This window comes from Natator depressus, chromosome 9, assembly GCF_965152275.1.
Source record: "Natator depressus isolate rNatDep1 chromosome 9, rNatDep2.hap1, whole genome shotgun sequence".
Classification (NCBI taxonomy): Eukaryota; Metazoa; Chordata; order Testudines; family Cheloniidae; genus Natator; species Natator depressus.
This window is the reverse complement of record NC_134242.1, coordinates 71,920,295-71,943,261: the sequence shown is the minus strand read 5'-3', so window position 1 is coordinate 71,943,261 and position 22,967 is coordinate 71,920,295. Positions and strand designations below refer to the sequence as shown.

The 22,967-nt window shown below is 38.7% G+C and overlaps 1 protein-coding gene across 7 annotated transcripts in view; it reads left to right on the top strand.

Moving 5' to 3' along the window:
* The window catches only part of DACH2 (dachshund family transcription factor 2), a 480,235-nt gene extending 458,896 nt beyond the window's left edge, over positions 1-21,339 (top strand). For 2 of the 7 annotated variants that reach the window (XM_074964453.1, XM_074964448.1), the window contains 3 exons: positions 3,089-3,232; positions 6,537-6,602; positions 20,335-21,330. In XM_074964453.1, coding sequence (XP_074820554.1) covers positions 3,089-3,232; positions 6,537-6,602; positions 20,335-20,372 — 248 coding nt within the window. In that variant the 3' untranslated portion in view covers positions 20,373-21,330. Of the gene's footprint in view, positions 1-3,088; positions 3,233-6,536; positions 6,603-20,334 lie in introns of all 7 variants that reach the window. The other 5 variants (XM_074964449.1, XM_074964452.1, XM_074964446.1 and 2 more) reach the window with 5 other exon arrangements.
* The last annotated feature ends 1,628 nt before the right edge of the window (positions 21,340-22,967 follow it).

Genomic DNA, 22,967 nt, shown 5'->3' with positions numbered 1-22,967 from the left:
TGCTGAAGCAGGACTATACCTTGATCATTTCTGACAGGCGGTTGTCCAATCTGTTCTTAAAAAACCCTACAATTATGGGGATTCCATTGGAAGCCTATTCCAATGTTTAACTACCTTTATAGCTAGAACATTTTCCCTAAATTTCCCTTGCTGCAGATTAAGCCCATTACTTCTTGTCCTACCTTCAGTGGACCTGGTGAACATCACCGTCCTCTTTCTAACAGCCCTTAACATACTGTATCTATAGACTTAACAGGTTCTCTTCTCAATACTGAACATGTCCAGGTTTTTTAACCTTTGCTCATAGGTCAGGTTTTCTAAACTTTTTATAATTTTTGGTGCTCTTCTCTGTACTCTCTCCAGTTTGTCCTCATCTTCCTTAAAGTGTGGCGCCCAGCATTGGACACAGTACTCCCGATGAGGCCTCACCAGTGCTGAGTAGAGTGGGACGATGACTTCCCAAGTCTTATAAATGACACTCCTTTTAATGCACCCTAGGATATTAGCCTTTTTCACAACTGCATCACACTGTTGACTCATATTCAATTTGTGATAACCCCCCGATCCTTTTCAGCAGTACTACCACCTAACCAGTTATTCACCATTTTGTAGTTGTGCATTTGATTTTTCCTTCCAACAGCACTTTTCTTTACTGAAATTCATTTTGTTGATTTCAGACCTATTTGCCAAGGTCATTTTGAGGTCATTAAAGGGCACCCGAGGGAGCCATATTGAACTCTTACTTACTATTCTTCGCATTGAGACAGTTTTCAGATGTGCCTTTAATATCTCTTAAGAATCTGCCAGTCCTCCTGAACTCCTTTTCCCCTTAGATTTCCTTCCCATGGGACCTAACCTATCAGTTCTCCGAATTTGTTTTCTATTTTTTGAAGTCCATTGTCCTTATTCTCTTGCTCTCACTGCTTCCTTTCCTTAGAATCATGAAATTTATCATTTCAGAGTCACGATCACCCAAATTGCCCTCCATCTTCGTATTTGCTCCCAATTTCTCCCTGCTGCTCGGACTCAAGCCTAAAACGGCTGTCCCTCTGGGTACTTCCTGCACTTTCTGAAACAAAAAGTTTCCCCTGATACCTTCCAGGAACTTATTGCAAATTTTGTGTTTTGCCATATTTCTTTCCCAACTGATGTCTGGGTAGTTAAAGTCCACCACTACTATCAGGTCTTGTGTTTTGGATATTTCTGTTATTCCTTATCCAACACCTTCCTGACTGGATAGTCTACAGTAGACCCATACTGCGACATTACCCCTATTTTTTTTCACCCCTTCTATCTTTACCAAGAGACCTTCAATTGTTCTGTCTCTCGCCTATTGCTGGACCTCAAAACAAGTATATATTCTTAATATATAAAATAGCATCCCCTCCTCCATCGTGCCTGTCTTTCTCATTTAATGCTCTCAGTTAATATTTGAGGGACTGATTCACCCTTCCTCAAGGCATGTAGCACTGTTCTTTACAAGCCGGCCCCCCAATGAAACAATAGGACTTCATGCAGAGTAAGACTGAACTCATCTTGAAGCAGGGTAGCTGAATCTAAGTCTTAATCTTCCCAACTTTTATAAAGGGTCCTGAAGCAGTTTCAGGAAAAGCATTTTCATTTTTTGAGCTCTTTAAAGAAAATGGATTCCAATGGATAGCTCTGCCACTGATCTTCTGGGTGACCTTGGGCAAGTCACTGCACTTCTTTGTGCCCCAGTTTTCCCATCTGTTCAACAGGGATAATAATACATAACTCCTTTGTGAAGTGCTTTGATATCTACTGATGAGAAAGTAGTATTTAAGAGCTAGGTATTATTCTTACAATACTTTTACCTATTTTGACGCGAGTGTTTGACCAACATTCTGGGTGTGGTGGTTGTTTCTGTTAGAAGGAGAAATTGATGACAGAATCAGATATTTCTTCGATGCAATCGTGATTTGTTTTGTTATTTAAATACAAATAATGTACAAAGGCCTGTTTTCCTGAACACAGTAAGAATCAAACAGCAGGAGGCAGTCTCTTTACTGACAGTTCCAAGCCTCTTTCCAGTTAACACTGTGCCCAAAAAGCTCTTTCTCTGGGCTTTATCTCAGAAGTATGCTCCTGCTACTGTTCTGATTGTCTCTTTGCTTTCTCCTTCTCTGCCTATCTTGGGCTGCTTCTGCTTACAAATACAGACACCTCCACCAAACAATACCCAACCCCCTGCATTTGCATTCAGTTCCCAGTGCAATACCTCCATCCACATAGCTTTGACTGGCCTTGCAAGTGGCCATGGCACCTGCAGTTTCAGACATTTTATTCCAAAATGAGTCTGACTGCTTCTTACATTTATTGTGAATGAAGGACACTATCGTGCCCACCAGCTTCAATAAGGTTTCACCCCAACTCAATAATAGTATTTATATTATTGATCATTCCAGATTTTATGGTACCTGGGAATTCAAACATAGCAAATTCCATTTCTTTTTAATACTGGAAAATACCACTGGATGTCAAAGCAGTAAATAAATGCTCTGGTATGTCTATATGAATATCACTGGTCCCAGCATCTGACACATGCTTTGCAGAGATTACTAATATAATTGGAGTTGTATGTAGAAAGCAAACAGTCACTGGGGAAGATGGGTCTAATATTCTCAATGATGAAGGGAAGAGTTGGAATGGAAGACTATATTCTTAAGTCATTGCTAGGAAATTACATTTTTATTAGACTGGGTGTAAAACAAAACTCCAAGTCCAAACTCCCTCAGACTTCGTGAAATGCAAATCCAAAACTAGTCCAAATTTCACTGCTGATCCCTCAGCCTGATTCTGCCTACACTGAGTGGTATAGTGACATCAATGGGACTGCTCACTCTCATTGAGGATAGCAGGATCAGGACATTTAAAATTTTATGATCCAAACATTTTCACATTTTGGATATGGAGCTATAATTTTTGTAACAGACCCATTTCTGGTATTTTCCTCTCCTGGCTCCACAGAGCTTGAATGTCAGCTGATGAGTATCTTTGTTATGAAAGCATTATTTAGAGTTTACTTAGAACTATTTAATGAAGTCTTTGCACTACATTTATTTTCCAGCCACAATTCAAAAGCGCTTGAAGAAAGAGAAAAAAGCAAAGAGAAAATTGCAGGAAGCCCTGGAGTTTGAATCAAAGAGGAGAGAACAAGTGGAACAGGCACTTAAACAGGCCACGTCGGGTGATGGTCTCAGGATGTTAAATGGTAATGTTTTAGTTGGACTTTGACAGTTAAGTTAGAATTATGTTTATCAGTTCTAATTAGCTGGAAAATATAAAATAGCACTAAAGATGCAAAAAACAGTCTAGTTTTTAAACACGAGCCTTGTCCAGAAATAATTAAAAACCAAATTTAAGTCGTCAAGTACTCTGGGTCATGAATTAAACAAGAAAAAATAAGTAAGTCTAGATCTAGAAAGAGAGAGGAGGGCAGACATACAAATAATGCAGGAATGCCAAGACATACTACACATTATTACCCTAGAAACCTGTTACAGTGATGGCTGGGGCTGTGAGAAACTTGTTGGTTTGAAGGAGTACTTGTGGCACCTTAGAGACTAACCAATTTATTTGAGCATAAGCTTTTGGTTAGTCTCTCAGGTGCCACAAGTACTCCTTTTCTTTTTGCGAATACAGACTAACACGGTTGCTACTCTGAAACTTGTCGGTTTGAGTTTGCATGAGGTTCTGTGACTTTCCCATCTGTGCAGATTCAGTTTCGTGACTATTGAATTTCCTTCTAAAAGTTCAACTTGTTCAAACTCATTATGAACTTGTTCAAACTGAAGACTTATTAAGCTTACTACAGGCTTGTCTACACTGGCAACATTAAAGCGCCGCCACGGCAGTGCTTTAACGTGGCTTGTGTGGTTGCAGCAGAGCACTGAGAGAGAGCTTTCCCAGCACTCTAAAACACCCACCTCCACGAGGGGCATAGCTAGGAATGCGCTTCCAGCACTGGTGCACTGTCTATACTGCCACGTTACAGCGCTGAAACTTGCAGCGCTCATGGGGGTGGTTTTTCACACCCTGAGGGATAAAGTTGCAGCGCTGTAAAGTGCCAGTGTAGACAAGCCCTACATTGTGTAAATCTTTGTGACTGTTTAGGTTCACAGCCATCTCAAGTATTGTAAAACAAAACCACAGAATTGCCAGAAATGTGTGAATAACAAAGGACAAAAAGTTCTATCAAGTGATATTAAAAAATATTGAATCTAAAGAGATCTAGCACTTCTGTTTCTGTGTTTGAAACTGAAACTAGCTAGTTTTCACTTAGTTTCAGATTCTGTAGCAAAAGGTTTACACAGCCAGTCAACTGATGACTGTGTTGGATAAATTGAATCTTTATATAACCTAAGATCCATTTGCTTGATTTTTTTCAGAGGTGCCAAGGATCTGCAGCTCCCATTGACTTCACTGGAATTTGTAGATGCTCAGCATTTCTGAAAATCATGTCAGGGTTGTCAATACTCCACTAATTTTATCAGCATATAGTTAAATCTACAATTAATTATGCTCCTTTAGACATTTAGACAACTTCTTAATTTGCAATCAGGTAGATGTCTATACGTTAACACCTGCAAGAAGCACAAATGCTTGAAGTGAGCTGTAGCTCACGAAAGCTTATGTTCAAATAAATTTGTTAGTCTCTAAGGTGCCACAAGTCCTCCTTTTCTTTTTGTATTTAGATGTTAATCTGATTTCACTGGCAAATCAGGTAGCTCATTAGCACCCAACACCACAATTTAATTGCAGATACAATTTTATGCCCATAAAATTTGAAGGGTGATTTGTGAGGAATTTTTTTTTTTTACATTAACTCTGATGGTCTGTCCCTGTAACAGATACTAGTGTTAGTTACAGGTGATTTTGTTGTTTTATGAACAAACAGCATATATTTTAAAAGGCTAATAAAACCCTTTAGAAATATGTGCTGAATGCCCCCAGATAATTAGGAAAGGAGGACATCCACGTTATTGCGAGTTTAAAACACAGCCTTTGTTCTTATTTATTCCTTCAGATCCATGACATTCAGACCCAGTGACTCTCTCTCTGTGCGATGCACCAGCATGCACTCTGCTGGTGACATCGGACCCATACAAATGCCAGTATGAGTAAGGAAAGCCCATTTGGCTACAGTCATTTGTGATTTTTTTTTTGGTAAATATTATTCTATATATATGATAAAAATATTAAAAACTTTGCAATACCGTACAAGTATGGAATTTACCTTCTTGTGTAGCGCTGCACTGGTCCCTAATGAGGGTTTAGTGGTGGTGGTGATGTGACCAGCTGAGTGCATGCTGGTCCATAATACCAAACAAGTACTGGCAAGTCTGGATGTCACAGACCTAAAGGAGTTAAAAATAAAGGTAAGTTTTAAACTAGCAGAATAGTTATTGGGGCATTTAGCACAACATTCTAAAATTGTATGACTCCTTAAACTATATTTACAGGTCCCTTTTAAATGGGCTCTGCCGAAGTTTCTAAGTGCTGTATTATAAAGGGAAAGCAGATGTTTCCACAGGATGGGGGAGGGCATGAATTCCAATCACATACTCCTCATGTTAATCCTTGATGGCACTGAGTGGTATAGTGGCATCTGTTATCCCAACACTCCTGGGTGTTTGAGCCCCAAAGCACCCACAAACACTGCATACAAAGACATTATCAGCATTAAACTATGGTTCAGACGTGTATATGTGTGTGTGTTACATCGTTAGAACATCGCTCCTAACTTGGGAATAAGAGTGCAATCAGTTTGGTGGGAGTTTCCTTTCAGAGATTTGGAAGTGCTTCACATTTCAAATTATTAAACATATATAATTTTGCTTTGGGACCTAAAGCAGTCTTAGAAAAGACTTAGAAAGAAATCTTATACAATTTCTGCTTGAAGTGCGTGTGAGTGTGTGTCTGTATATATATATATACACATACATACACACACACAGTAGAGGTTAATACAAGCTTGAGAAAAAACATTTAAATAACTATAACATATAGATGATATACTGCTAGTATTCTTTAGGGGGATATTTTAAAGACATTATCATGACAAAAAATTAGGGCAAGGAGGTAACAGTGTACAATGGCTTCAAATCATACCATTTGACACTCTCAATGGCATTGGCTGCCCTATCTACAATTTTGCTTTGCAAGTACGCTGCTAGGATGGGGCAATTTAGTTTAGTATTTTCCACATCTTAATTTCCATTTTTTTGATGCGAGAGATAGCACCAGTACTCCAAAAGAGAATTTCATTGACATATTAATAACATATGCTGAGAATCACCAGAGAATATGTGCAGTATGTTAAAAATAATTCACTATAAGACTGGAAGTACTTTTTCACAGTTGGTAAACAATTTACTACTGGAAATTCTGTGAAATGCCAATGTTTTATGCAGGACTAGTGTAAGTTAAAGATCATCCTGGTTTGCAATAAGTATTTTTCTAAAGCTGCATCAAGGAAAGACAAAGACATTAATCTTAAGTGTCACATTTTTCAGATGCTGGAATCCCAGACATGGAAATAGAACACAATGGAACTCAACATGACAGTGCAGCAATGCAAGGTGCAGTATACTTCACGCTGTTATTTAAAAATCTATAATTTGTGGTATTCCAGAGAAATGAGATTCATTGCAGCATCAGCTTGGTCTAATTTTTCATGCCTGATGACAAATGCAGAAATTGCAGAACAGTCTGTTAGTTCATTTTTTGTTTAATCTAGAAAACAATTTAAAAAACACAGTAAATTTAGATGTGCAGGTATTAAATTATTTTTAATATAGTGTAAGCAAATCTCATACTTAACTGCCAAACTAGCACGTATGTAGGTTTAATCCAAAAGGTGTAATATCCTTGTGATTTTACATGCCTTTTAGAATTGCACATCTTTTGAGATAGTTTTAGTCTCTCTGTTTACCCTCATGTAAATCAGAGGGTTGTGTACACAAATATATACATACCATATATATTTAAAATCATCATTAGAAGTGCAAATATAGCTAAGCACAAATGCCAAAATTATTACACAGAATAGTGTCTATAGATATTTTATATGTACACGCATATTTGTTTGCACACACGGTGTGTTTTCCCTCTCATGGTATGTCTACACTGCAGCTGGGACCATTCTTCTGAACTTGGGTAGACAGACACATGCCAGCTCTGCTTAAGCTAGTGTGCTAAAAATAATAGTATGGATGTTGTGGCACTGTGCAGTCACCTGAGCTCAGACAGGCTTCTACACAACATCTACACTTCTGTTCTTAGCATACCAGAGCAGAACTAGACGGCGTCCTTTACCCGAGTTGGGAGGCACACTCCCAGATGCACTGTACACATACCCTCAGTTTCTCTCCCCCACCCTTATCAGTCCGTTTCTGATCCCATTGCATATGCCTGACACAAAGGTCATCCCCTGTTGAATTTCAAGTCTGTTGCAAAGTATCAGAATTCTAGAGCTATTCACATAAAAAGTTACCCAAATAATAGGCAAAAGAATGAATTTTTTCCTAGCCTTGCTCTTGGAAATGGTGTAATGATTTTGGGTGACATTTTCTTAGACAAACATGTTCTGAGGCAAACATCCAACATGGAAAATTTCAGCCGAAACGGTTAAAGCTTGGCAAGCAACTTTTCTGGGTCTTCTAATGGAAAGTGTCATGCAACCTTAATAATAGCCAGTGCTACCAGTTCTGCCTATAATATTCTTTAAAAGGATTTCATTGACATTTTGATTATTAGTTTTGTATTTCTAATGATAATCTCAGTAACCTACTAAATGTGGAAAAATCATAATTACACACAAATGATTACAGTTTTGCTGGAAGCATTGAAATTTGGAAGTTAGATGAAGTAATATTCAGAAATAAACAAATAGTTGGACTCTTTCCACTCAAATTTAGCAAACTAAACATATACTTAAATCGTCTTTATGAAGCCCCAAAGCACTAACATCGTTGTTGTTCACACAATGGAGGTATGAACCAAAGTTGTGATTGAATCCTATGAGAAAAGGAAGTAAATTTCCATATTTAATTGAAGAAAAAGCAAACATTTTCAAATAGGAGGGGCAAGTTCACTTTGGATCAGGCCCTAAATCAGGGGTGGGCAAACTATGGCCCGCAGGCCACATCTGGCCCTCAGCTCCCACCAGGGAGTGGGGTCGGGGGCTTGTCCCTCTCCACGCAGCTCCCAGGAAGCAGCTGGCATGACCCCCCTCTGGCTCCTACGTAGTATGCGGAGGCATGGCCAGGCGGCTCTGCACGCTGCCCGTCCACAAGCACCGTCTCCGCAGCTCCTATTGGCTGTGTTTCCTAGCCAATTGGAGCTGCAGGGGTGGCGCCTGCGGACGGGACAGCATGCAGAGCCGCCTGGCTGTGCCTCCTGATAAGAGCCAGAGGGTGGACATGCTTTCAGGAGCTGCTTGTGGTAAGCGCTGCCTGGAGCCTGCACCCCTGAGCCCCCACCAGTTCCCCAATCCCCTGTCCTGATCCCCCTCCCACCCTCCAAACCCCTCGATCCCAGCCCAGAGCCTCCTCTTGTACCCCAAACCCCTCATCCCCGGCCCAGAGCCCTCACACCCCCCCATGCCCCAACAACCTGCCCCAGCCCTGATCCCCCTCCCACCCTCCAAACCCCTTGGTCCCAGCCTGGAGCCCCCTCCTGCACCCCCCCAGCTGGAGCCCGCACCCCTACTCCCAATTTCGTGAGCATTCATGGCCCGCCATACAATTTCCAAACCCCAATGTGGCCCTCAGGCCAAAAAGTTTGTGCACCGGTCCTAAATGATCAAATTTGAGAGAGGGAGTCTGGATGTTCAGGGGCTAGATTGAGCATTCCCCAGTTTGGTGCTCCCCTATAAATATAAAAATGACTGCATAAAATAGGACTCTGTATATTTTAGTTGTAAATCTGTCAGAAATTCTTAACTGGGCAAATCATTGTCTTCATCTGATATTGTTCAGGTTAATGTTCTTTTATTATTTAAAATGGGTCCACAACATTATATAAAATTCCATTCTTCATAAGCATAGTGGTTAACATTGATGAAGCTAAATGTCCTGCTAGAATTATTTTGGAATTTTGCAAATGCTGGAGTCCAAGAATCTTTTTGTATGTTGGTGCACACGTCTAGTATTAACAGCACCACAGAATCACAATTTCAGCTCTAACAGAAGGTTAGGTCCAAGCACAAAAAAAGTTTTTCTTTCCCTCATGCAGCAAAATAAGAGTAGAAATATTACCAGAACTCCTCTTAAACATAGTATATCACTAGAAACAAATGACTGCCCTAGAGCCTTTCCAGACAATTCTGTTCATACATAAAGCTTAGATAGTACTCTTACAAATCCACAATGAGCTTGTAAAATGGCTATTACGAAGCCCTCTCTAGCTAATACAGTATTAAGGTTTGTTTTGGCTTTCACTGCAATTCTGCTATGTAGCTCTGTGTCCCATATCCTTTTACTCTATGTTGATACTGTATTATCTTTTTCCATTTTCTTTTGATTACAGTTTTACAAAACTTGGCAGCTAAAACTGCCCTTTAGTCTTTAACAATTTAAATATATTCTCCATCACCATCTTCATTTTCTTGCTTTGTTTGTAGGGGTAACAATTCATGCATCCCTAATACAAAGCTATTTCCAAAAAATATCTACAGCTCATAGCAAAAAATCTCTGGCATCAGTGAAGGCTTTTCTTTTTCTGAGTAGCAGCCGTGTTAGTCTGTATTCGCAAAAAGAAAAGGAGTACTTGTGGCACCTTAGAGACTAACAAATTTATTTGAGCATAAGCTTTCAATGAAGTGAGCTGTAGCTCACGAAAGCTTATGCTCAAATAAATTTGTTGGTCTCCTAAGGTGCCACAAGTCCTCCTTTTCTTTTTCTGTTGTCAATAGCTCTGTTGGACAGAAATCTATCATTCACACAGTGCTTTTCCTTTGAAATTCAATTAGTTCCACTGCCAGTATCTCCTTAAGAAGGTTTAAAGGACAATTACAGAAATATTGCATGACCACCTTTCACAGTAATTAAGTCACATCATATTTTATGCTCATTTCTTAAAATGATTTTATTAATGCAAGCTGTTCATGTACTAGGATTCTGATGTGCATTATAAATCTTTTCAGTTTAGTTGGTTCCTTTTCTCTGTTAATTGATCTGTAATTTTGTCCCGATAGTCATAGATTCATAGATATTAAGGTCAGAAGGAACCATTATGATCATCTAGTCTGACCTCCTGCACAACGCAGGCCACAGAATCTCGCCCACCCACTCCAGCAATAAACCCCTATCCTATGTCTGAGCTATTGAAGTCCTCAAATTGTGGTTTAAAGACTTCAAGGAGCAGAGAATCCTCCAGCAAGTGACCTGCGCCTCATGCTACAGAGGAAGGCGAAAAACCTCCAGGGCCTCTTCCAATCTGCCCTGGAGGAAAATTCCTTCCCGACCCCAAATATGGCGATCAGCTAAACCCTGAGCATGTGGGCAAGATTCACCAGCCAGATACCCAGGAAAGAATTCTCTGTAGTCCAATCCATATATGTAACTTTCTCAATAATTATACCCACAATCCTCCTAAATGTTTAGTCTATCAGCCGAGTATGGCTTAAGATGGATAAATCTTTTCAGCTGACAAATTAAAAAAGTAATAGTTGCTCTTGCAGTGACGCCCACTGCGTCGGTGAACGGTGAAGGAAAGGGCGATGAACGCACACAAATACCGTTCCATTCCTCTTTCCATAACTTACTTGTGGGCCAGAAAGATAGCACGTCAACCTTTTTATCAACCAATCTCCGTTTCACATAAAACAAACATCCTGGGTGTCATTAAGTGTACCTTCAGATCAATGATTTTTGCAAATGACATTCAAGTACCATTTGAGTAGTGCATTTTTGCTGATAAAAGCAAATTAAATTAGCACAACTACAAGTGTGCTGATAAAAACTAAAACTGAACAGCAGCCCCATTAGCTAACAAAGTAATATTTTCTCTTTACTGCTTTCTGCCATTTAGTTATTATCCTATTGGAAATCTAATTATAATCCTTTTACTCCCTAGTCAAACTTCACAGTTTTTGCAAGCTTAGCACTGACAAGTGATTTCATTACATTTGATTGCCCGCACCCAGATTGACTTAACTTCACTCAGAGACCTAAAAGCCCTCTCAGTTTCTCAGATTCCCTGTTTGCGCATTACAGCAACAGCTCCTTTAATTAATTAGCATGAACAGCAGTAACATGAACTGCTGAACAGAAAATAACATGATTTTATGATCGCAGGGAGACTTCTCCTTTTGCATGTTTATACCTTAGTTAACTTTTGTATGACTGTATTTCATTGTTGGGGATATTGATACAATCATCAAAGAACATTATCTTATTTTTTTTATAAACAGATTAATACGAGGTGAAACAACACACAAAGTATGAATGCCCCACATTTCAGTAAACAGATGACACTATTGGCGACCTGACCTTTCTGTAATTTAATAAAATATATTGAGAAATACACCATAAAATACAAGGGAAGGTGACACAATGCTACTGTAATTTTTGTTTTTGAAAAAGCCAGGACTATATTTAACAAGAGGACTGTCAATAAACATCAATAACTTTTTGCTTCTTTACACATTTGGCAAAGATAAAGGACTATTTAACTTTAGAATTTATTTTGCCATCTATTATTTATTCATAAATCTGCTGGAACCCAACAGTTACCTTTTTAGTATCCCAATGCATCAAAGACAATTGTAAAATTCAGCCTCTGTGACAAACAGAAACCAGCCCAGCTTAAAAAAAAAATCAGTTTAGTCGAACACTTTGTCACTGTACCAAGTTCTGCCTCCAGGTGCATCCTACACTGTTGCATTCAGTGGTGGTTGAGGTACTCAGCTTCTCATAAGAGAGAAGTTCAACACCTTGTGGGACAGAGTTCCATGGTCCTACTCCCACTGAAGTCAATGCCAGAGCTTCAGTAAGAACAGGCCAAGCCCTGTGAAAGTGTGTGTGTGTGTGTGTGTGTGTGTGTGTGTGTGTCGGGGGGGGAGGGTGTGAGGGAATCGGATCCGGCACTTTGAGACTGGCACCTTGCCTCTTCATTTAATAGAGCTGTAATATTTTTCCTGCTGCCCAGCAGGCTCTCAAATATCTTCCCCCTCCTGCCCAAGCCTCATTTGATCTCTTCTATATATATCCTGCCTTGTCTCATTCATGCCTGTTCCCATAAAGTAGTCTTCTCACTCTGGTTGCATTGGTAGTTTCTGCAGGGTTCCTTAAACTGTGAGTAGAGTTAAAAAAAATTAGTGTGTCTGTCATTTCCTTTGTGTTCAACAGAACTTTTTGTTTTGTGAGATCCCTACATAGTGGTAGCTTCCCCAGGCAGACACATGATACCCCTCTGTTCTGCTAAATTAGTCCAAGCACCTCCCCCCACGCCAAAAACTCCTTTTAGAAAGTCAGTGGATTCACTGGTGTTTTCAGCCTTGGCTATCATGGATGAGTAAGGATTCCAGTGGTTAATTTGTACTACTTAATTTTGTAATGTTACAAGAATAATTTTTCTGAAAAAAATACTGTAATGGTTCAATTATTAAAGTGTCAGATGATCTCTTCCATGTATTGTAACAAAAGCATCAGAAATTAAGCCTACACTTGATATAAGGAGAGCAAAAGCTATATGCATCTCATGAGACTTCTAAACCAAAGCAGCTTGTTTGCTAGTCACCAGCTAGGAGCTTACAATTCTCATACATTATTAAAGAACTCTTTAGAGTAAAATATAAATACAGTGGTTTTAAAATAACTATACCACTACTCTTAAGCTGCATGTTAATTGGACATTTCATATGGAACATTTTTTGGGTGTGGGTGAACGAGAGAGTTGGTTTTGTTTTGTTTTGTTTTTTACTTTATGGAGAACTAGGGAAAAAAACTGAATTTTTTCAGAGATGAAGCTTCAGGTGGCTTGAATCTTGCCTCAGTGCTAACTACAACACCGTCTTGCTATGTGTTCAAATGGGCATTTGTAGTCCAACACCTGCGTATCTTGTTTTCAATGTATGGTCGACTTGCCCTTGACTTTTGTAACTCATTAAAAAAAATCACATTTTAGGTACAGGTTGCCAGCCCTCTGCACAAGGATGTGCAAACCACAACAGCAGTGGGGTTAGGGAAACAGAAAAGGGACAAGTCCTGTGTTAATAAGAAAAATACAGTTTTTCATTAAAAAAACTGCAGAGAAAAGTGTTTGATAGGAAGGTGATTCTGTGCTTGTTTGCCTCCCTCATTTTTCTTAAAGGAGCACTGTCAAGAATAGTAGGCTGAAAATGTCAGACTTCGCACACTTATTTGGGGATGGGGGAAGGAGACAGACCAGAAGAAATGCAGAAAAAAGAGGGATAAATTGTTAGGGGCTTATTCTTTCACCCCCTTACTTCCCTGGTCCTTCTCACATGAACAGAGAGCAACAATACCCGAAGTCCAAAGGTGCAAACAATTCGATGTTTATTGGGGTGAACTTCCAGCAAGCATGATTCCAGTTTCCTTCCTTAGTGTCCCCCTTCCCAGCTCTGATACCACAGAGCCTTACCCCTGTGTCCCTGTTCCCATTCCTGCCCTTAGCCAAACATGATTCCAATTTCCCCACCCCATTCCCTGTTCCCATTTCCCCCTTTAGCAAAACATGATTCCAATTTCCCCACCCCTGTTCTCGTTTCCCCCACCACACACCCACTTCCTGATTGACTGCAGACTATATAGTAAAACTTGAGTTCTGCTTAGCTATACCTTAACCAATCATTTTCCTGAAATTTAACTAACCAATCCTAACATACTGTAACATGATTATGTAACCAATTATATCCCACCACCTTAATTAGTTTACACCCAGCAAAATTAATTATACAGCAGACAGGAACGATCACAGAACCAGACAGAGATTATACAGACAAACAATAGCGAAGTGGGAACTATAATGACAAAACAATACAGAAGTGAGGATTTCACATCCCAGCTATTGATAAATGAGTTCTTGCCAGACAGGATGCTATCAAACTAAGTTTCCTTTTACATTTTCTAGGCACTTCCCTTTCTCTGGAGGTGATAGGCAGCATCAGGACAGGATTGTATTCCTAACAGCCCAATAGCACCTTATTTCAATGTGACTAGTTTGGAATGCGAGGAGGTGACCAGTCGCTTCCCAGCTTATGGCTGCCTCTGTTGCTTAGCCAAAGGCCTTAGCCTAGGAACAGGGCCTCAGACTGTCACAGTAAGAGAAGGACCTTACACCAGCAGACAGTGATTTTGATTCTTTCTTTCTTTCTTTCTTTCTTTTATACCTCTATAGCTAGCTAAGTGATAAGAATACACCTAAATTCTTAGAGTATAGGCCTTTACAGACAGGCCTGAATAGCTACATCCTAAAATTAAGTATGAAATTTGAAAATATATGGAAATGGTAACTACTGCCTGTAGATTTTGTTCTGTTTAATATAAATTAAGCCTTCAAAATGATTAAACAATTACGTTGTGGAAAAAAGAGAAATACACATACCTTCAAATGACCACTCTGTTAGGAAAGAAAACATAATCCTACAGGAAAATTACAATAATTAAGACAGGATATGGCTCACATAGGAACTGTGAGATCTTTACTTACGTTATACATTGCAGGAGGTGGGGGGAAGCTTTCTAAAGGTCTTGCTTATTAAGCGAGTCATGCATTTCACTGTAGGTTGTAAAACAGTATAAAATGCACAGGGGGCTCATAAGCATTTTTCAGTGTTAGGGAATATCATTTATGCACTTTTTATATTGTCAATATTACCCCTAGAGAATGAGATTAAGCTTTAAACTACTGTAAATCTACAGAGTTGCTCACCTTTGTGTAATTTCATTTTTTAATAGAATGAAGCCAACATAAATGAATATTTGATTAAGGGATAAACCTAATAAAAGAATACATTTATTGCACACAGATTTATTCAGATCTTGACTATATAATACCATAAAATGCTATGTCGGTTGCAGTTGGCTATGGGGACGAGATACTGAATATTCTTCGGTACTATGAATTTTTGTCCGTATCTCATTGCCTTTCTCCTACAAACCGCATCAAGGATGCTTTTAAAACTTAAACTTCTTGTAGGTGGGGGTTGTGTGGAATTAGAGAATGCCATACAGTGAAGTTTAATAGCACAACTAGTAATACAGAATTGTTTCTGATGTCTGATAAGTGCTCTTGAAACAAGAAATATTTAAATTACTCATTATCTGTATATTACCAAACAGAACCTTGTAGACACAGGATGGCCATAACATACCAAAGCCTCCATATTCAGATTCATATTTACAATCACTAAGCTTCACCAAAGTCATGAAGGGAATGCCAATTCTGAATGAAGTGTTGGTATTTGAATATAAACTCCACATACCTACTGGTGGTATACATGCAAACACGCTAGAACAGGGATTGTCAACTTTGTGTGGTAAATAGAGCTGTAATGTGTAAAAACAAAAAAAATCCAACAGCCCCATGTCTAGAAGAATGACTGGGAATGAGGAGGTCTAATTCTAGTCCTCGCTGTTTGTCTTTAAGAGCACAGTGTGTGAATTCTACTTCATTTTGCCTCAGAATACTCCTATGAAGTGAAGTAATGGCATTGCTTCCATTTAACCGATTGGAAAACTGAAGCTTAGAGAAGTTAGTGCCAAAATTTAAATAGCAAGCCAGTTTCAGCATTAAAATCCAGACCCCTAGACAATATTTCCCTCATGCAAGTTATTTAATCATTGCCGACCCTCAGATTTTAAATATTTATAATAGAGTTATTAACATTTACCAAGAATTAAATCAAGAAATATACTGCATTTTAGATGTCCACAGAACTAGGCCTCAACAGAAGTGCTTTAGGTAGAACACCTTAAACCAGAGAATTGGAATTAGTCTCAACACTGAGCAGCAGTAGGTGCTACAGCTTCCCTAAAAGGTGAGCTGAAAAAAAGCAGGTTTTCCAGTTAAATGTGTCCAGATTAATCAAAGTGTATATTTAGCACTTTGCTTGTGCCTTTTGTCACAGAATCTCTCAGGGTGAAATTCAGCACTGTGTGAAGAGCCAATACAAGGCCTATGTTTCACTTAAGTGCCACTGAAACCACACAATAATGTTTATGTGGAACTTAGAGTGCATAGCCCCATGTACTAGCCCTTTGCATATGGTGAATTTCACCCAGCATGCACAGCAGAGGAGCGTAAGTTAGTACAGCTGGGTAATTACATACTGACTAATAATTTGGAATGCTTTTACACACAGCCTCTCCCATTCCAAGTGAGACGAACTAGCTGAACTGTTCAGAGCAAAATGTTTTTCATCCAAGTGTACCCATTTTTCAAATGTACAAACATTTGCAAAATTGGAGTTAGTTTAAGAAATTTTAAAACAAAATTCTATTATTTTTTCTATTCAGATGGCTATATAAAAATCGGAGCTATTTTTCACATTTCCTAACTGGGTTGGTTTAATGTTCCAGTTACTGACTAGCTGACGAAAAGGCATTTCATTTTGCATAAGTCACTGTTGAAAGGCTTGTGAAACGTTAAAAAAGAGCCACAAAAATCTCTCTGAAATGTTTGCGTATTTGTAAAAGTACATGAATCCTTAGATACCCTTCAACCTGTCTCTTGTCACAACGAAAGCTTTCTGTTTAATTTGTTTATTGTGAGAAGAAGGAACTCTTTCATGAGATCTTTCATGTCCTCTTTCCCCTCAACAAAGTAACTTTTGCCCTGAGGCAGTGTCTCAGACTGAATTACTATCCTTTTGTCACATAAAAACAAATTAAAAAAAAAAAGTCAAAAACCAAAAGAAAACATTTTGGTTCAGGTCAAATAAAATGTTTTGTTTGACCTGAAACTATTTTCTTCTCAGGTTTCAGAGTAACAGCCGTTTTAGTCTGTATTCGTAAAAAGAAAAAAGAAAAGGAGTACTTGTGGCACCTTAGAGACTAACCAGTTTATTTGAGCATGAGCTTTCGTGAGCTACAGCTCACTTCATCGGATGCATAGCATATCGTGGAAACTGCAGAAGACATTATATACACACAGAGACCATGAAACAAAACTTCCTCCCACCCCACTCTCCTGCTGGTAACAGCTTATCTAAAGTGATCATCAAGTAGGGCCATTTCTTCTCAGTTTCACCCAAAATGCATTATTATTTTTATTTTTTGGAATTGTGCGTTAACTGAAAAGCCAGTATTCAGCCAGCTGTCCGTATAAACCCAACCTTGTGAATGTGCTCTCTGAATGCTATGTACCCTTACAGCCAGATAAAGAAAAGGTATTCAGGGGCCTAAAGCTGCAGATTGGTGTCTGGTGGGATTTTTCAAGAGTGCCTAAGAACAGGTCTGACTGGTATAGGAATACTGGGTCACTACACTCGAAAGTACTCCCAGTGTGGATGTAATGATATCAGCAAGCCTTCCACCATGAGACAAACACACTAGACTGGAAAAAGCACAGGTTTGCTGGTATAATTGCAACTACACTAGGGCATTCTGATTGCACAGGTATGTTGGTCAGGGATCACATGTCTTCTTACCCTGACTGACATACAGACGGCTGTAGAGTAGCTCTACACTAAAGTGAGTTCGGTGTCTAACTCAAATGAAAGTCAATGAGCATTTGGCACAAATTCCTAGTGGAATTTACAAAAGTGCCTATTTGCATCTTTAGGCACCTACATACTTTTGAAAATCTTGCTTCTGGGGACTAGGAAGGAAGCCACTTCCTTACAGATTACGGAGCTTTTGTGTTACTAAATCAGGTCTCTCACATATATACTAAGCCCGTGGGACTAACTAGGGCCCTTCTGAAGGCATTTCTATGATTTTCAATGACAATCAATATCTGCTATGTCAATAGGTCCAGATGAGTACCGATGCATTAGTTAAACGTACAACATAAAAATAGGAGACATAATCTACAGCCTGCTGTGTGAGGAACTCTTGTGAATCTGCTTTAAAAAAAGCCACAAGATGTGCATGTCTACCGACCCCTCCCCAAACTTTCTCATATAAATCTTAAGATACTAAATGTTATCAGTGATAGATTCCCCAAAAATCATTTCTCTAACTTCTGCTGAGGTTCCCGGGCTCTCAGACATCCCTTGGGAGATGTTTTTCCCTGAGCTTTATTCTTGTTTACATCCAAAATATATATTAGATCATCTCTGCTTGGAGAGTAGGAGCCCTCTTAAAAACACGAAACATTCAATTACTAATTAGCTGTTTCCCGTTCCTAATGAAGTGAGCATGTCAGATTTGGATTAAAATTCAGCTACTGCTCTCCTCTGTTTATGGTTCCAGATGTTTTTGTTTTATCTAGGAGCTTACTTTGACAGCTACTGCTAAATGATAAATCACTCATATTATAGCTGAAATGCATTTTGAAATTGAAATGTGGCAAACTTTGAGATTGCTCCAAGGATCTGTGTCAGTTAGCAGGTCAATACTGGTTCTTTCCTTATGAGTATTCAGTATTGGCATATGTAAAACAGTAATGGGATAGAAGTCAACATTGTACAGAATGCTACTCAAGATTATCATTTTGCTACCATCTTCAGAATCAGAACTAGTAGGTTTAGCTGTATGAATTGTTGATTCACTGTTTATTGGATAGGAATATGGATTCATAGTACTTTGGCTTTCTGTGGGTATTTTAACATTTATTTATCTTTGGGCATAAAGCTGCTGAATGTGAAGATCACACATGATAGGCTCTATACACAAGCCCATTTTGTATGATATGTGTGGGTAGATTTCTGTTTGTCTCTGCGAATAAAGACAATAATTAAATGAGTAGTGTGTGTGTGTGTGTGTGTGTGTGTGCGGGGGGTGTTCTGAGTGAAACACCATTTTTCTAAGGAACACATATTGATTTACTGCTGTTACCATGTTGATTTTCAGCGTAGTTTTATTCTTCAAAAGCACTGCTTTGCAGAAAGCTTTGTTGGGTCTGTAATAGTCACATTTTACTCTGCACAACATAAACTACATTAATTTCTGTGGTACTCTGAACACTGCATTAAGTACATGGTTCTACCCTCTGAAACAGAAGTAATTTTTTTTTAAATGGTTGTGGCGGGAGGAAAAACTGTCAGTTAAGTTTTAAGGATTCTATACTTAAGGGAACAGTGGCTTCTCTCTTCTTTGCTGTAACCATATTTGGTCTCACTAGAAGCATACCAGGTTCTACAGTGTGGCTGATTTCAACGGATTTACAAAGCAGCCCAAGGGCTGTAGTGCAGAGATAAGAATCTGTCCCATTAGTGTGAGGTACAAAGAGGGGATAAGTCAGTCAGGAATTGGAGGGGAAGAGAAACGTTGTTCTCAATTCTCCATTTTTTTCAAATGTGTAGGACCAAAATCTGCCTTGCCGCTCCCTTGCCATGCAGTGCCGTCAGACTGTCAGTGTGGAATTTGACCATGGAGTGGACTTTTACGTTTAGAACTAAAACTGTTCCCCATTTGGTTTAAAAATTGTCCTATGGGGGTAAAAATTAGAGATATGATTAAATCCAGCTTTTTGTCAAGTCATTGATAGTGGCTACCCGTTTTCAGGGGATGCACAACCCAAACCCAGATACTCACAGCTGCCATGAAGAGGGAGTTTTGCTGTGGGGGGAGAAGTGATCATGACTCTAGGATCAGGGCTGGGTTTGACTAAAAGGGGTCAAAAGTGGAATTTAGCAAGTGAGGGTATGCTGAAGAAGCTGAGGGTGGGGGTAAGTCTGGGACTATGATGGGGTTGTAGGAGGGAGCTGGTTTGAGACTAACGCTGAGGTTGGAAAGAATGGCAGAAGTCAGATGGGGCAGCAGATGGCAGCAGGAGCTGAGGTGATACATGGCAGTAGATATTTAAAATATTTAATGTCCAGTCTCTACTGTGTTTGTTTATAATGAGAGATTGCTGGGATTACAAGCATTTGTAAACCAATTTGAAAGTCTACAACTCATACCATATATAGGAGGCTAGTCAATGCACCAAATAGGTGGATCTGCTTGAATACTAAGCTTATTTCCAACTGTGACATACACAAGAGGCTATCTTTCTAGTTCCTTCTAAGGCCCCAATCACTAAAGTACATGGGCACCTGTTTTCCAGAGGTAAAAGACACTCAACCCAAGAGCTGTCAGTTAAAGATCAGATCATTTAAACTGCATGGTTAAAGAATCCTAAATGTTTCATTTATAGAATATATAAATCACTATGCAACCAACTTTTTATTTTTTTCAGAAAACAGAACATACGTCAAACCTACTATTATGTACTGAAGGAAGCTATTGTTGAAAAATATATAATGATCACTATTTGAAGACCATATAGTACATGAAAGACATCCCTTCCAACCTTTGATGCCTTCAGTACTGCGTGAAGGATTTGTAGCATGAAACTTGAAGGACAATTTCAAGCAATTTACTGTTGCTGCATCGAAAACTGCCGTATTGTCATTAAGATATACTGAGACTTTTTACAAGCTTACCATACCAAACCAAGCCTGTTGCAACTGATCATTTTTAGGTCCCAGAAGATAGAAAGAAGTTGTAGTATTTTTAAGCACATAAAGGAATTATTCCCCAAAAGAACTAACTTTTTTTTTTAAAAGGAGGTAGTGATTATTGTATAGCAATGGCACAATGATTTTATTAAGCTGCAAATGTTCTCACTGGCTGTACATCATACAAGTCCAGTTTATCACTGAAACCGTTCAACATAGAGCTGTTTCAACTGTGTTTATAAATTAAGCTTTGTTTACTGAAGCTGATACTCAATATATTACCTTTGAAAGAAAAATGTGTGTACATTTTTTAAAACAATGATGTAAAAATTGTCCTTTCATTAGACGACCAATTCAAGAGTGTGAGCTAAACCCTAATAGCTGACGTAATATGAGGATTATAATTGATGCTTTTTTATGCTCAGTTCAGCTTGGCTTTTGGTCTTTTAAGATAAAAAATGAATATGCAGTAGAGTGTTAGATAATGGAAACTTTTAAGTATGGGTTCTCTGTTGTACCATATTAAGTTAAAGTACACATTCTTTGTTAAAATGTTCTTGCTAAGAATACAGTATTAAAAACTTTTTGTTTGACTTTGGAAATCTTTTTTTGTTTTTTTGGACATGGATTCCCACTGTTTTTATGCTAATTCAAAACTGATATTTTGCACTGATACATATTTTGATAAATGAATTAATAAAGAGGGGGGTTGGTATCAAACATTTTTCTTAATTATTATATGTCACAGATTCCACACCTATTTGAAAACTTACCAGAGTCATTCCTTTGCTAAAATAGGTAACTGAAAGATGCATCGGTTAGGTGGAACCAATCAGTTTAGTTTCTACTCCCTCTTTCACAGATGTTTTATGCAATTATTAGATAAATACCAACTGTATAAGATTTTTCAAAGGATCAAGATAAGGATTGGCTATGAACAATGTATTGGTTGCATTCTTCACTACCAATGTGGGAAGCCTCAGTTTCTATGCCCAGTCTGGTCTTTGCTCCCGTGTTGAAAGTATTGTGGTGGCAAGATGCCGCTCAGCCTTTGCTATGCAGAAAGATTCCCCTGCTGTTAGTAATTCAACAGAAGCCCCTTCAGCTGATTATGTAATAGTTTTGATGGCTTTTGAAGGGAGTTCCACTGAAGAGTCTGGCCCCAATCCTCAGCTGATGAAAATCAGCATAGCTCCATGGATGTCAGTGCAACTAAACTGATTTATGGCAGCTCAGGATTTGGGCCTCTGACTCGAATTCATCACTGGCACAGCAGGCATAAGTCTACTGAGTTACACTAATGGTGAATTTGCCCACTGATCAAAATCTAGGCACCATTTCCTTGCACTGGTCCTTGTTCAGAAGTATTAAAATAGGGGATCTGTGATTCTTTATCATGAACAAGAAGAATTGCAACTATTCCACAGAACATGGAGTGAAAAACTAAAAATAAAATACAAAATGCTGTGCATCCCAATTGCCAGAAAAGACTAAGGAACAAAGTGCATACAATATACATTTCTCACTTAGCTCGATTAAATGTCAGATTCCACTTCCTTTACTCACATGAGTTCAGTGGCACTACTACTCTTACACACGTGCATGCACGCACACACACACACAATTAAATGGGACTAGTATGAAAGCAGGGTATGACTAGAAATAGATCATTTCAGAAAAACAAAGCAGCTTCCTCTTCCTTCAATACAGGCATGATGACATAGTTCTGGTGTGGGGGCCAAATGCAAGGTGGAGTGTCTTCTAGTTGAGTGAAGTCAGGGGTGTTGCAAGTGAGGGCTGAATTTGGTCCTCTGAATATGAATATGCATTTAACAAGTCAAAATTAGCTAGTCAGGAGCATATACAATTGAAGTTAAAAGTCCCTTAAATTGTTTTAATCTGTAGATAATTCATTTATATTTATGGAAGTAATATCTGTGCTCTGCATCCAAAGATGATTAAAGGGCTTTCAGTTGTGTTAACTGTACAAAAAGTGATGGTACCATAGGTGCCCAGCATTTCAGCACATGTAAACTAGGAAATAATGCAGTCTCTCTCATACTGACATATGTAATTCTTGGGAAATGTTGGCTTTTTCAATGGCAACCACTGTATTAGTTCTCATGTACCCTAATATGCCTGAATAATCGTATAACGTGATACTTTTAATGTGCTGAAAAAAATTAAACTGGCAATGTTAAATGTCTCAACTGTATGTTTTAGAAATGTAAGAATGCAGAAGTCAAATTTTGGTTAATTTTATCTTTGTAGGATAATTTTTTTAATATGAGGATAAACTTCTGCAAACTTTCTCTCTGAATTACAGTAATAAATACAAGCAGAAAAAACAGGACATGCCATAATTTAAACA